At 40.0% G+C, this 13,990-nt stretch overlaps 2 protein-coding genes across 3 annotated transcripts in view; both read right to left on the minus strand.

The window, feature by feature from the left end:
• The window catches only part of LOC144044852 (alpha-2,8-sialyltransferase 8E-like), an 11,852-nt gene extending 7,785 nt beyond the window's left edge, over nt 1-4,067 (minus strand). Inside the window, exons 1-4 of the mRNA XM_077559520.1 lie at nt 3,664-4,067; nt 503-577; nt 337-411; nt 90-234 (exon numbers count right to left, since the gene is read on the minus strand). Coding sequence (XP_077415646.1) covers nt 90-234; nt 337-411; nt 503-577; nt 3,664-3,827 — 459 coding nt within the window. The 5' untranslated portion in view covers nt 3,828-4,067. The remainder of the gene's footprint in view (nt 1-89; nt 235-336; nt 412-502; nt 578-3,663) is intronic.
• A 3,032-nt stretch (nt 4,068-7,099) lies between these two features.
• Nucleotides 7,100-11,776, minus strand: st8sia6 (ST8 alpha-N-acetyl-neuraminide alpha-2,8-sialyltransferase 6). 2 transcript variants are annotated; one of them, XM_077559027.1, is made up of 6 exons: nt 11,480-11,776; nt 11,011-11,079; nt 10,727-10,801; nt 10,224-10,335; nt 9,274-9,479; nt 7,100-7,846 (listed from the first exon to the last, which is right to left on the minus strand). In XM_077559027.1, the coding sequence occupies exons 1-6, from the start codon at nt 11,572-11,574 to the stop codon at nt 7,369-7,371; spliced, it is 1,035 nt and encodes a 344-aa protein (XP_077415153.1). In that variant the 5' UTR covers nt 11,575-11,776; the 3' UTR covers nt 7,100-7,368. The 2 variants fall into 2 exon arrangements, with proteins under 2 accessions (XP_077415153.1, XP_077415152.1); XM_077559026.1 differs by having other exon boundaries at nt 10,191-10,335.
• Between the last annotated feature and the right edge of the window lie 2,214 nt (nt 11,777-13,990).

Genomic DNA, 13,990 nt, shown 5'->3' on the forward strand with positions numbered 1-13,990 from the left:
GGCCATGAATATGTGAGTCCATCAGTGGCGAACCGCGTGGGTCCACTGTATATGATTTAATTGACAAAAGTGTGTGTTAAACTGCTTACCTTTATGAATGTTTTAAAGATGGCCGGCGTCACCTGCAGGATCCTGTTCTTTTCTCCATCATATTGAATCTTGCTTCCCACGGCCGTGTTGGCCTGCGTGACGATGGCCCTCTCGAACCCTCGACACGAGCTGCTCAGCTTGGCACTGCGGGACCAAAAAACCTTTTTTCACGTTGGCCTGCTTTGTGTGTCGCCAGCTTTGTTTGCTTGCACGGCACATTTTGCATTTCTACCTGCCACCACTTACGTAAAAGCTTGGTGGTTCTCCACATTCTTCTGCCAGTTGTTAGAGTGACGCTTCAACACGCTGTAAATCTGTTCCCTGTGACAAACATGGTTACCACAAATGAAGTTTGTTGAAAAACCTGATTGACAGCGAAAACGAGGACACTTGTGCGAGTGTACGCGCTTACCTGCAGCCTTTACAAAACGCAGACGGCTCAGGGGGACTTTTCTTCTGAGGGGGCGCTTTGTAAGAGCCCACCGCACTGTGGAAACACAAAACAGCTTTTCTTGTAATTTAATAAAATAGTTTGTTTTTTTTCCTCCTCATGTGGAAATAGTTTGTTTTTTCATCTTAATTAAATGATAGAAAAAAGGAACAGAATTCTGTTTTTAATGAATGTAAGGGTGTTTAAGTAAAAATTATTTGTGTTCTATAACATTTTAGGGTTAAATTAATGAAGGGAATAATATTTTTTAAGCCCATTAAATTACTGTGCATATACAATGTATGTAATTAATTACTGTTAATTACAGCTTTAAAATGTACATAGTATCACAAATACATAAATTAGACACATAATTGCAATGTGTGTATTATGAATACATGTTTTTAATAATGGAAAAAACTAAAATAATTGTAATATATAAAATATGCATATGTTATAGAATGACATTTTCAGTGATTGTAATGTACCATTAAAGGCTAATAAGAAAATTCATCAAAACTAGACAAAAAGAACAATAGAATAGAAAGAAAAAGAATTCAAGATACAATTAAAGAAACACAATTTGAAAATATGACTAAGAAAAGATGAGTAGCCAGTAATTATAGTTACTGCATTTAAATATTATAAATATATTACTGATTTGAAAATGCATTTAATAATAAAAACACTAAAAACGTATTATTAAATACATAAGCAATATTGTTATTACAACATAGTACCATTATAATATAGGATAACGTACTAACATAAAATAGAGTGCACTATGTTGACCTTTGCTTTTTGTGTTAAGTTAATGATGGAGCGATTTTAGCAAAATAAGGCAAATAAGCTGCACCTTTGAGCATTCTTTCTTTTATGGCTGAGCTCAAAGTTCATTGATTTTAATATATAACATTCAACAAAGCCCCCACCTTTTCCTAATGTTTTACACACATCACATTCCATTCCATTATGGCAACTCTGCTTTTGGTTGACATGCAACACACTGTGTAAACAGTCACTTGATAGTCCACCTATTGTGCGTAGTAAACTACACTAATATCAGGTTATACTATCTGCACCTGGACACGGTACGTTTAAAAAAATAATAATAAATCAAATTATGAGTGCTCCAGTGATTGACATTTCACCATAAAGTTACAAGATAAAGTTGTAAAGTTACAAGAAAAATTCTAAGTTCTAATATGAGACAAGTTACAACATTGGCAGTAAAATGTATGAGGCTAAAACAGAATTATGAGAAAACAGCATGAATGTTGAGACAGAACAATTAAAATATTTTGGAAAAACTTGTAAAATTATGATGGAAAAAAAGTTGTAATGTTTATGAGAAAAATGTAAATCTATGAGAAAATCAAAAGTAGGAGCAAAAATGAAATGTTGAGAGATTTTCATAACGTTAGGAAGGGGAAATCAGTTCAGAGAAAAAGTTGTAGTACATTTGAGAAGAAAAAAAAAAAAAGAGTCATTAGGTTGCAAGAGTGGTCAAATTACGTGAAAAAGCTCTAATGTTGTGAGAGAATGTCATAGTAATGTGAATAAAACTCACAATGCCACAAAATACTTGAGTGATATGGAGAAAATAGCTCAAATGATCCAAGAAAAACATTTGTAAATAGTCAAAGGGAAAGGAGAAGAAGTCGTAATGTTTAGGAGGAAACAAGTCGTGAAATTAGGATACAACAAAAATCGGGGAACAAAGTGGAATTATTCCAAGAAAGAGTCTTAAATGTAAGGGAAGTCATAAATGTAAAAAAAAGTTGAAAGGTTATGAGAAAAGTCAGAAGGCTATGAGAAAAGAATCTCATATTTCACAATGTTCGCAACATTCAAAAGGGTTCTGCAAATTCCTTTCTCTGCAGTCATATCGCTCGAATCTGATGTTGGCCATCTTATTTGGTGCAACATTTTGTCAACGCAAATGGCTGATGTTAATTATCAAGTCATCATCAGTAACAACGAAAGTACGCTGCGTCAACTAGACAGGTTCTGTTGGATTGAAACGTGTAGTGGTTTAGTAAGACATGATGCGGTGATGAGAAATACTAAAGACGCCATGGAGTAATTTTTTTGTCTTTGAGTGATGCATTTCTCCTGATAGATCATCCGGTGCCAACCGAAAGCAACGACCAAGGACAAGTGCCCCAAGTGGAGGAGTTAAAGTATCTTAGGGTCTTGTCGACGAGTGAGGGCAGGATGGCGCAAGAGATCGACAGACGGATCGGTGCACCATCTGCAGTGATGCGGACTCTGAATCGGCCGGTTGTGGTGAAGAAGGAGCTAAGTCAAAAGGCGAAGCTCTCGATTTACCGGTCGAGCTACGTTCCTACCCTCACCTATGGGCACAAGCTGTGGGTCGTGATTCGGGTGCCTCCTGGACGCCTCCCTAGAGAGGTGTTCCGGGCATGTCCCACCGGTGGGAGACCTCGGGGACAACCCAGGACACACTGGAGAGACAATGTCTGTCAGTTGGCCTGGGAATGCCTCGGGGATCCCGCCGGAGGAGCTGGTTGAAGTGGCTGGGGATTATTTTTAGAACCCATCAAGATAGCATGTTGGTCTGACCAGTTTATTCAGACTATAATATTCTCATTACGGCACTTGGACTAAAAATCACGGGCTAAGAAGACTTGCATGGAAATCTTTTTAGTATACAATAGGGAGAGTATGGATACCAGGTATCAGTGTCGGGCCGATACCTGGGCCTAATTTCAAGGTATTTGTACTTGAAGTATTGGAACTGGAAATGAGAAAAATAGAAAATAGCCATTGATTTCATTCAATTTTAAGGAAAATGCTACATTGGGATATATCGCTCTTTGGTTAAAATGATTTAAAAAAAATTGGGGGGATTTATGTATCAAAAGTACTAGTAGTATGAGTACTTTGTATTGGTGGCTAGAGAGTCGAGTACCTGTACCGGTATCAAACAACAATGACTTCTGGTGACACATTGAGCGATTAGAAATGACAAAGTTGACTAGTTGGTTTGGTTTGATCACTTCTGGAATTATCTGGCCTGTAACCCTTTCAAGAGCTCAACAAATGTCAAGATCAGCGGCTCTCTGTCAAAAGGCCCTCAAGATTCTAGAACGTTAGAAAAGGAGGCAAAGCAAACGTACCTCTCATCGTCAACCATGTACCAGGTGATGGTGGACAGCAGGCTGCCGAAGCAGAGCAGAGCGATCATGAAGGACATGCCCGCGGCCATGCCGCTTCGCTGCTTTGCTCCCGTTTCAGCTGGCGAACCCATCGCCGAGTGCAACACCTCTGGGCCAATGTCCATGTGCTGTCATATTTCCTACTTCAGCCTCAACTGCACCTCCCTCTCCCTTGCCCTGTCTCTCTCTTGCTCTCTCTCTCTAGTCTACCTCACCTCCAAACTTTACTCTTGTAGATTTAGCTTCTCATGCAAAGTTGGTCTTCCTCACTGCAAACAAACAAAAGCAAAACTCAAAATCGTCAGCGTCGTCCCCACAGCTTAAAAATTGCTGCTTTTCAAGGTCTGCACGCACCTCCTTCAAACAAAAAAAATACTCTCCACTCCCTTCCGTACAGCCTTGCCCCCTCCCCTGCCTGAGCCATCCTCCACCCACACAGCCTTCCCTTCTGTCCTCCATCCCCCTTGGCACAAGAAGGCAGGCAGTAACACGAGTGCCCTGGACCTAATTAGCCTCCAGGGACACATGTTTGGAGAGGCCCAGAAGCGTCTCATTGGAGCCCGGTGACACCCCCGACGAGTTAGGGGAGGGGCATGGGGAGGGGATGTAGGGGAGCTTCTCTCACGGCAAAGAGCGGAAATGATGCATAAGAATAGAGGAAGTGCAACCTTGACAGACTCTGAAACTTGTGAGAGGGGGCGTGCTTTATAGCAGATAGGTGCAGCTGCCCTCCCTTAATCCCTCCGGACTGCAGAATTTGAATGACTTTTTTGAAGGCAGCTAATCAGAACCAGACAATGGTTTGTATGTCAGGTTGACTGTGAGCTGAGCTGCAAAAATGTCAATGAATATACATAAAGATGGGGAAACTTCAGTCCAGTGTTGCCTTGAGATACAAATCAGAATTGATTTGATTGCTGTTGTCGGTGAAAGGTACATTCACAACTAGGAATCTTCTAGCTCACCCGTCACCCAATTGAGATCTGGGTGGACGATGACATATGATACTGGCTGTAGGCTGCCTACAACTGTTGTACAGGCAGCGTAACTCAGCAGTTCAAGTGCTTCAAGTACTTGAACTTTCCCGCATGACTGCTTTCAAAATGGGAGAACAATAGCCGTGTCATTTTATATTGTGTTGCTTTAGGCTTCTAAATGCTTTTGTCATGTCAACCAGAGGTTCCCAAACTTTTGGCATACAGTACCAAGTCCACGTTTACATAAGCATCGACTCAACCAAATACATGTTCTTTATCAAATTGGTGTGCGATACTGCACAATATGGGATCAATGTGACAAGCATAGAACTGGAAAACAAACTTAAATCAGAGAAAGAGAGAGAGAGAGAGAGAGAGAGAGAGAGACAAAGACAGAAAGAGAGAGAGTGAGAGAGAAAGAGACTTATGATAAAACAGTTGACATATTACAAGGAAAAAAATGATTACAAGAAAAAAGTCATAAGGCTAGGTGAAAACAAAGTTTTGAGGAAAAACTTGTAAAGTTACCAGAAAACTTGTAAAGCTGTCTGTAAATCATTTAAATTGTGATGAAATGTAAAGTTACCAAAACACCACAATAAAGTCATAACGATCATCATAAATCATAAAGACAAAATGTAAAGTTATTGAAAAAAGTTGGGAAAATGTGCATAGTTAGTAGAAAAAAAAGTTATAACATTGCAGAAAAAAAACTGTAAAATTACAAGAAAAAGTCCTAAATTTACAAGAAAAAAACACACCATAATACTGTATTACAAAATAAATCATGTTGACAGAAAAACTCAATGCTACAAAATATTCCCAAAGGGAAAAAGAGTCATTAGTATAGGAGAAAAAGTCGCAATGTTATGTTAAGGGAAAAAAAACTGAAAGTTAGTTAGTAAAGTTAACGGTAAATGATCTATCATGGCTCACCTGTTTTGTTTTGTTACCCTAGCAACTATGTCATTTTGACAGCAAGTGGCAAAATGGCCGCCCCCTGAGATGGATAAAAACAGGTGGATTTTGCTGCTTAAAGATGACTATATTTTAACAAACGCAATATTAATCCAAATACCGGGTTTAGACTTTTGGGGCGGCATACAACATTTGCTGTAAACATATATTTTGGGTTGACTTCCCCTTTAAGAAAACAAACAAGTAACAAATATACAAGCAAAATGTTGACAAAGTGATGACAATCTCAAACTAATGATGTTGAGACCCTGAAAAAGTCCATTATTTTGTCAGAACAACAATCAACCAAATTCCGTACAAAAGTAGTGTGCACGTTAAACGAGCCAAACAGGTTGTCGAGAAGGTGAAATATGAAGTTGACTCAAAAAGGATGAGGTCATACTGTATGTAATATATTCCAGATGTGATATCCGTGAACGTACCTTCAACTCCACCAGGTTTTCCTCTTCCTGTCCTGCTGTAGAGTCACACAGGCGAACATCTGGATGAATTCAACTAAGCAGAGCGTCAGGATAACTTTTTAAATCCTCGTCCTGATAGCCTGCAATTGTAAGCCATGTCTAAAATTAGCATGGGGTCAGCGCATCCAGCCAATTGGGCCATTAAAACGGGACGTAATGTTTGCTTCCCCAGAAAGGCATCGTACACAAACCATCATGCAGCCCAATTGTGACCCGCTTGGACAGGCAGTTGCAGCACGCCGCTCCTTCCCAGTGGCCAGATGTGATATCCGTGAACGATATCCTCTCAGGGGAATACTTAAGCAGCTCCAGAGATTCTCTAAACAGCTTTTGGCAGTTTTGCGGGAAATGGAAGGAGGGACTGATATGATGCTGTCCAAAAAACAGAGCATCAGAATCAGCTCAATTTATGCGAACTTTATCTGGCAGGTCACAGTTACAATCTTGAGAGAAAGCGACATGTCAGAAAAAGGGTCATTTGTAGGGGAATGGGACAACAAACTGTGCAAGTTAACCATTGTACATAGTAATAAAACAACCGGGGGGATTGCGCTCACCTTAAATGGAGTTTTGAGGCATTTTACAAAAAAAAAAAAAAAAAGGTTTTGCTTTTTAAAGGGCATCACTCAGGGCTAATCTGTGTCCATTGTGATTTTTTTTTATTATTATTAATTTATTTTTTTACACCAAATGCCTTCACCTCTTACGCCTTCGGGGCTTCTCTCAAATCGGAGCATGGCATTGTTCAGGGCTCCAAACCTAAGCCTATTGCTGTTTATGTCTTTTCACCAATTAAATGATTTGTACATTTACAAATATTTATTCCGATGTATCCAAATTCCTGTCATCAAAAAGAAAATTCACGTTTGCAGGAAGTCACTCAGGTGTTTCAAGGAATAAGAATACCTTCTTTTGGGATTCCGGTTCCCTGAATGCACCAGTTCTGTTTAATTTTTCAAAATAAAACAAAAAATGTCCAACTGTTGTCTCAGAATTTCCACATTTTAATATTACATTGCATTCATTTACTTATATTTTGATCTAAAAACGGCCCCAATAGCCTAGCATTGAATTGTAATTTGCTGTCAGAAACACTAATCCCACTCAAAGGCCCCAGAATGACTTGAATTCCTCCAGACTCCAGTTAGCTGATGTCAAGTCATAAATACTGCAAATGACCTTTAAGACTCAAACCATCTTCTTTGTTTTGTTTAGCGTAAATGAGTCACGTCAGTTGTCCATTTCCATGACTAACTTTCATCGGTCAGACAACGTCCGAGGTGAAGCCTGAGCACGCCCCGACTGTGCAGCTTGAGCAGCAGGTCAAACTCCACAGGCATGGCGTGGAACCAGCGCTTGGCCTCGGTGTCGTCGTAGTAATGATTGGTCAGTGTGTAGAGCCCGTGCGGGTGGTTGCTGAAGGGCCAGAAGCCGTACAGGTGCACGTTGGAGCACGCCTCCAGAGCCAAGCTGGCCAACATGATGCCCGTGCTGAGTCGACGGGATTTGAGGCCGTTGGCGTTCCAGAACTGGGACAGGTTACGCAGGTAGTCCGGGTTGAAGAAGACGGCGCGAGACGGGCTGCCAAAGTCCTCCAGGGTGTAAGCCACCCGCAGAGACACCTGCGTGTTCATGCGAAAAGAGAAGGCGGGAAGGAGAATCAAGGACTTGCCGTAGCTCTGGAGCCTCTCCATGACGTCGCGACGTCGTCCCGACAGCGAGTTGTACCTGGGGGGGGGAAACCGCAGGTGGAATTAACGTCACAACAGCACAAAACTTAGCAATATGGCTGCTGCCCACTGTTTCCACTCCAGTCCCATAGGAGGCAGTAAAGCGCAATGCAAAGTGGTTGCCGACTGCTACAACAGGATTCATCGTCACTGCCTCATTCGGGCCCTAATGCAAGCAGATTGTAACGACGGAAATGTTCAGTCTTTTACTCCTTTGGCCATTAGGCCACACGCACCTTTCACATTAATTTCTATACTTTTAATCTGTCACCTGTTTTCTGTTGCGTTGCTTTTATCTCATTGTTTTTATGTATTTATTGCAAGTTGCCCCATAGCATATTAACTATTTCCTTCTTGTCTTCTTAAATATTTACGGAAGCCAACTGTGCATTCAGACTTGGAAGCTGCAAATTAATTGCATGCACCAGCATTAAAAAAATGTCGGAATCACAGACACATTATCTTTGTAATTTATAGTGTAGTAGTCCAACTTCTTTAAAGATCTTTGTGCAGTTTGTCACTTTTTTACTCGCGACTGCCAACTCTGGCTCAAAGCGTAACTGCAGCATTTGTGTCAGCGTACGTGTACGATCTTAAAGTGACAGCCACAGATGACAAACGAAGACATGACTTCAAATGAGGTCAGAAAAACTCCGCCCCTCCCCTCCCCAAACAAATTGTGGAGTGTGCAGGGTCCGCACACTCTATTATAAAAGAAAAATAAAAGCTGATAGGTGCAGTCAGAGTAAAACAGTCAGGGCTCTTTGTACTCATCTGGGCATTGGTGACGCATGCATGATGTAGAAAAAGCTTTAATATTACCTTTTTAAACGGCACAATGCACATTTAAGTATCTCACTAGCGACAATTCTTTTTCCAAATGTGCTGAAGTCAGAACGTATTAAAAAAGAAAAAAAGCTAATGTTTTGAAAAGAAATACAAAGTAGTAAAGTTCCGACAAAAAAATAAAAAGTCCTACAAATTATTACCGATGATCATTGTGAACTCCACAAGACTTTTGCTATTTGTTTGCCATTTTGTAAAGGGAACAAGTGCTGGTAAAAGAGGCAGCCCATGATGATAGCAGAACAAGCAATAGAACTACAACATTAGAACACATCTGGCAGCTCAGTACCATATGAACAATGCAATTTTTGAACTAAGTTTTTAATTAGGATGAATATAGTTTCGCTTTGAAGACACCTGCCTATTTGATCGCCATTATGCGTCTGTCAAAGGGTGAATAGTTTGAGATAATTTTTTATTCTACAGTGATTACGTCTCATTTTGAATATTACAACGCAGTTGAAAACTATTGCCTAGCAAAACAGACCTTGCAGGTTTCAATGCAATTTGAAAAGGAACATTATTGCAGCAATGCTTTTGCAGAAAACGCGGTCTAAGAGAGTCTGTGGTCGTGCTCACTTTTCATTGAAGATGCTGGGGTTGGCCGAGACAAGATCCGTCCTGGCGCCCACGTCTTTGCCGTACTTTTCGTTCAAAGGCGGTAGATTGCACCTCATCACAAACTGAGCCGAGTCGATCATTTTCCCGCAGCCGCTGTCCGCCAGGATGCCACCGTTGCCCACCACGGCGCAGGTGTCAAATGTCTCGTTGGAGAATGGATGCTCCTGGAAAACAAAAAGGGCAAGTTTGTTTTCATAAAAGGCAGCGAGACAAAGAGCATAAAGCTAAAACGAAATTATAATGTAAGGGAAAGTAATAATATTTTGAGAAAAATAATAAAAACAAGCATGTTACTAAAAAGTTGTAAAGTTACAAAAAAAATGTAAACGGGGAAAATCCTTAATTTTGTGAAAGGAAAACGTGGGAATGGTAACATTAGCAGAAAAAGTTGCAATCTTACAAGAATTGATTGGCCAATATCATGCAATGTCATTTTCAGTCGGCAGCAAGTCAGTGGCAAAATGGCCGCACACTGGTTTTGGCTGATTAATTCAATTTCCACAAATGCAATATTAATCAAAAAGTCCTAGGATTGCAAAAAGTCAGTTACAAGAAAAAAGTTGAGGGAAGATGGTTAAAGTCATAAGAAAGTCATAATGAGAAATTTACATTTAAAAAAGTTGTAATAATGAGGGGTAAAAAAGACTTTCTAAAATAGTGAAGAGGTATCAGAATGTCAAAGAAGTTCATATTGACCAAAGGAAATAAAAAAATTTGAAAAATGTTAGGTTATGAGAGAATAGTCGTAAAGTCCCAACAAGGTCAAAACTACAAGGAAACATTTTTGCATTACAAGGAAATGGTCGTAAAGTTTGAGAAATAACGTTAAGATGTGAGGAAAATTAGCCATGCATCATGTGCGCAATGCGGCGTGCCTTGATGAATGTTTTGAAGATGGACGGCGTCACCCGCAGCGTCTTGGTCATTTCGGCATCGTAGACCATTTTGGTTCCCACGGGCGTGTTGGCCTGCGTGATGATGGCCTTCTCGAACCCTCGACATGAGCTGCTCAGCTTGGACCTGACGGGACCGACAAACACTAGAGCAGTGATGCTCAAAGTTTGGTACTACTCTGGTGCTAGAAAGAATCACTACACAAGTACATTTCAGACATAGTTCACGTTTTAGTATGAACTAAAACTTTTCCTTGTATTCAGGCGTTAATGTTTAAACTGTGCGTAATGTTACAATGACTTGCAATAGTACTTTTATAAACACTTAGTTTTCTTTGTTTAGTTTTTTTTATATGGCGGCACCTGAGAAAGATTTGACAACGACTGTTCAAGAGACTTGGTTGAGCACCTCAATTAATTAATTTATTAATTAATTGACATCCGTCACATGATGTAAGCATGACGCTGCTTTGCATGCATTTTACATACATTTGCACACGTCTGCATGTTTGTCTTACGTGAAATTCCGGTAGTTTTCCTCGTTCTTCTCCCACTTTTGAGAGTGACGCTTCAACACGTCGTCAATCAGTTCCCTGCGACACATGCAATTACAGTCACGACGATCGAGTCATCATTTAGAGACCTTGTTTAATTTAAAACTGCCCAAATCCTCACAAGTTAAGACTCTCATCAGTTAAAATGTTCTCCGATTTCCAACGTAATTGCTAGTTGCAGGCAGCCCCAAAAGCAACGTACGATCTGGGAAATAAGTTGAATGAATGACAGGGGAAACTTGCCTCACCTGCAGCCTTTACAAAGCACAGATGGGGAACTTTTCCTCTGAGCAGGTGGTTTGTGAGAGGCCAGCCCACTGTGGGAAAACAAAAGTCAGAGAGGAAAAAGCCTCATTAATCACCACAACCGACAGGGCAGAGGGGTCAGGGGGGAAATCAACATCTCAATTAATGAATTTTGCCAATAATTCAAGCAAAAAGGGAAACAAATGTTGAATTGGATTTAGAATTCACCATTCATTTCTCAATTTTCAGCAATGAAACTTTTTTTGTTCAAGAATGCAAGCAACTAACCATAATTGGACAACTCAATTTGAAAAAGTCATCATTCAACCAATCATTGTGTTTGTACAACGTACCATACGTAATTGCTTAACGAATGTTAACTATGTTGGTGCATGTCAAATAGGCAAAACAAACAGGGAAGGAAAATGAGTATTTTGCTGACTAGAAGCCCTCTCGCGAGTCGCGACAGACCTCTGCTCGTCGATCAAATACCAGCTGACGCTGAACAACAGGCTGCCCAAACACAGCAGAGTTATCGTCGTGGACGACCCGCCACAAGAAGCCATCTTTGCCAAAACGCCAGAAGACGAGAGCCGCTTTCACGGTCCTAATTAAGTGGAAGCTAGACGTCACCGGTAGAGCCGGTGGTTTTGTTGTTGTTTTGTTTTGTTTTGTTTTGTTTTGTTTTGTTTTATCCGGGCATCTTTCCCAAGGCCGCGCGCGCGTACACGCACCCAACTCGGCAAGTGCCCGCGGTTTACACAGCTGTTGCGTGATTAGTAATTAGATGACGTCACGCGACAACGTTCAAGTAAAAAAAAAAGTTATAAATGTGATTGTTTACCATTAGTAATTGTTAGTATATTGTTGCTGTCAGAGCAAAATTTCCACATTATTATTATATTAATAAATCAATCGATCAACCAAACTTTATTTATAAAGCGCTTTTCACACACAAAAATAGAATCAAGTGAAACCATGCCCTCCCACCACTCGTCCATAGACACGCGCCGGCGCGCGCACATACGTAGGCTAAGTAAAGAGCAGGGGCGCCACTAATATGTTTTATGGACAGGGGTGACCCCCAGCCCCCAGGAGATGCATATGATGTAGTGCAAGGTGAATTCGCGTGGTGTATTTGTGAGTTTGCAAACTTGTACCGAGCCAGCTAATTTTGTCTGATCCGAACCACTAGTGGTTTGGACCATTCACAAAGCAATATTATGCTTGGAGGCGGTAGATGGGATGAAAACAAGAAGCGCTGAGGCCATGTGAAACAAGCAAACTTAGGGCTGGGGTAAAAGAAAGAATAATTGATGTCAAATCGATTTTCCTTTTCGAGCCTGATATTCATAAAACCTTGAATTGATTATTTTTATATCTCTTTTACCCATAAATTCAAAAGAAAATTGAATTTTAAAGGCCTTTCTTTGTTGTATTTTACTGTTTTCTTGAAACTTACGGTTCACATGAATTTAAAAGTATTTTCTTACATTTATGAAAGACCTGACTTGTTGTACTTTATCAAGACAATTATGAATCTTTATCATTTATATTTACAATTATTGAGTTAGAATTATGACAATTTAATCTGATCCTTGTTTATGCCAATTTTTGTGTAACACTTAAGTGATTACATCACTTTCATTAATAAACTAAATCCTTTAACCAGTTACTGCCTCCGCAAAATTTAATTTGGAATTTAATGTTGGTGGAGTTTTTATCATGTCCTTGAAATTTTAAAAGAACTGATGTTCCATAACTAACCAAAATTGGATTGGATTGAATTGAATCAAATCTAATTGAATCAGGAAAAAAATCTAAATCAAATCATACTGTTGTGAATGGAAATCGAATTGATTGAGGAAATTAGAATCGATACTCAGCCCTAAAACAAAACAAACATGGTGACACCAGTGGACGAATGCAATTAATTCTGTTCTCGCAGAATAACCCCCAGTTTCCTTTTTGAAAGAAGAACAGAGAGAGACGCTTTGTGCGTTTTTAGCTGGTAAAGATATTGCGCTTGTTTTTGTTGTTGTTGTTTTTTTTATACCTACGACAACAATGACAAAATTTTCATCCGTTGCCGTGATTGGTCAAAACAAAAGTTTGGTGGGTGTGCACGTCGCTGCATTGCCCAATCAGCGTATTGTACTGAATGTCCTGCCTTGCAGATCACATTGGAGCGCTCCCAGATTGATAATGTGGAGAACTCCTTTTACATTATAAATCTGCCTCCTGCCAGATTAGCATTTGTCAGCCACATGACGAAACTTCCGGCGTGACACGACCCTTTAGCTGGACAGTTGACTTTTAAATGTCATTATAAGTTTATATATTTAATCTGAGAAATTGCTTTTCAATGTTGTTAGACAGAGCCAAAGATACAATAGTGCGTAATAATAATAAACCTGAATTATTCGTTTTAGGAATGCCAGAAGGCAGGGTGTTAAATTAATCAATCTGATTAGCCATAAAAGCATAATTAGCATCACCATGTTGGCCCGAGATAATGGCTATATTTCTCCAAGTGATATATTTGAAGAAAAAAAATGATGCAGTATCAGTAGCAACTGGGGGTTCAGTATCTTGCTCAAGGATATGTCAACATGGTCACTTGCCTGGGATCGAACCCACAACATCGATCGAACCCACTGAGCTACGCCATAATTTTAAGTTTCATTCTCTTGGTCTCTAGCTCGATGACTAAAACTTCAGTTTTGTCCAGGTTCATATGGGGAAAATGTGCTGCCACTCAATTTGATGAGACTCTGAGATGTACAGCTGCGTATCAGCGTAACTATGGGAACTCACTCTATGTCACCTGATGACACTGCCAAAAGGGAACATGAATTTAAACAGGGCCTAAAATTTACCCCTGCGGCACACCATCTTATTTCTTAGACTTTGAAGAGCATATATTGAAATGAACCATTAAAGTTCTATCAGAGAGATACGAGAGAGCTGGTTGTAACATTA

This window comes from Vanacampus margaritifer, chromosome 2 (genome assembly GCF_051991255.1).
Source record: "Vanacampus margaritifer isolate UIUO_Vmar chromosome 2, RoL_Vmar_1.0, whole genome shotgun sequence".
In the NCBI taxonomy this organism is placed as follows: Eukaryota; Metazoa; Chordata; class Actinopteri; order Syngnathiformes; family Syngnathidae; genus Vanacampus; species Vanacampus margaritifer.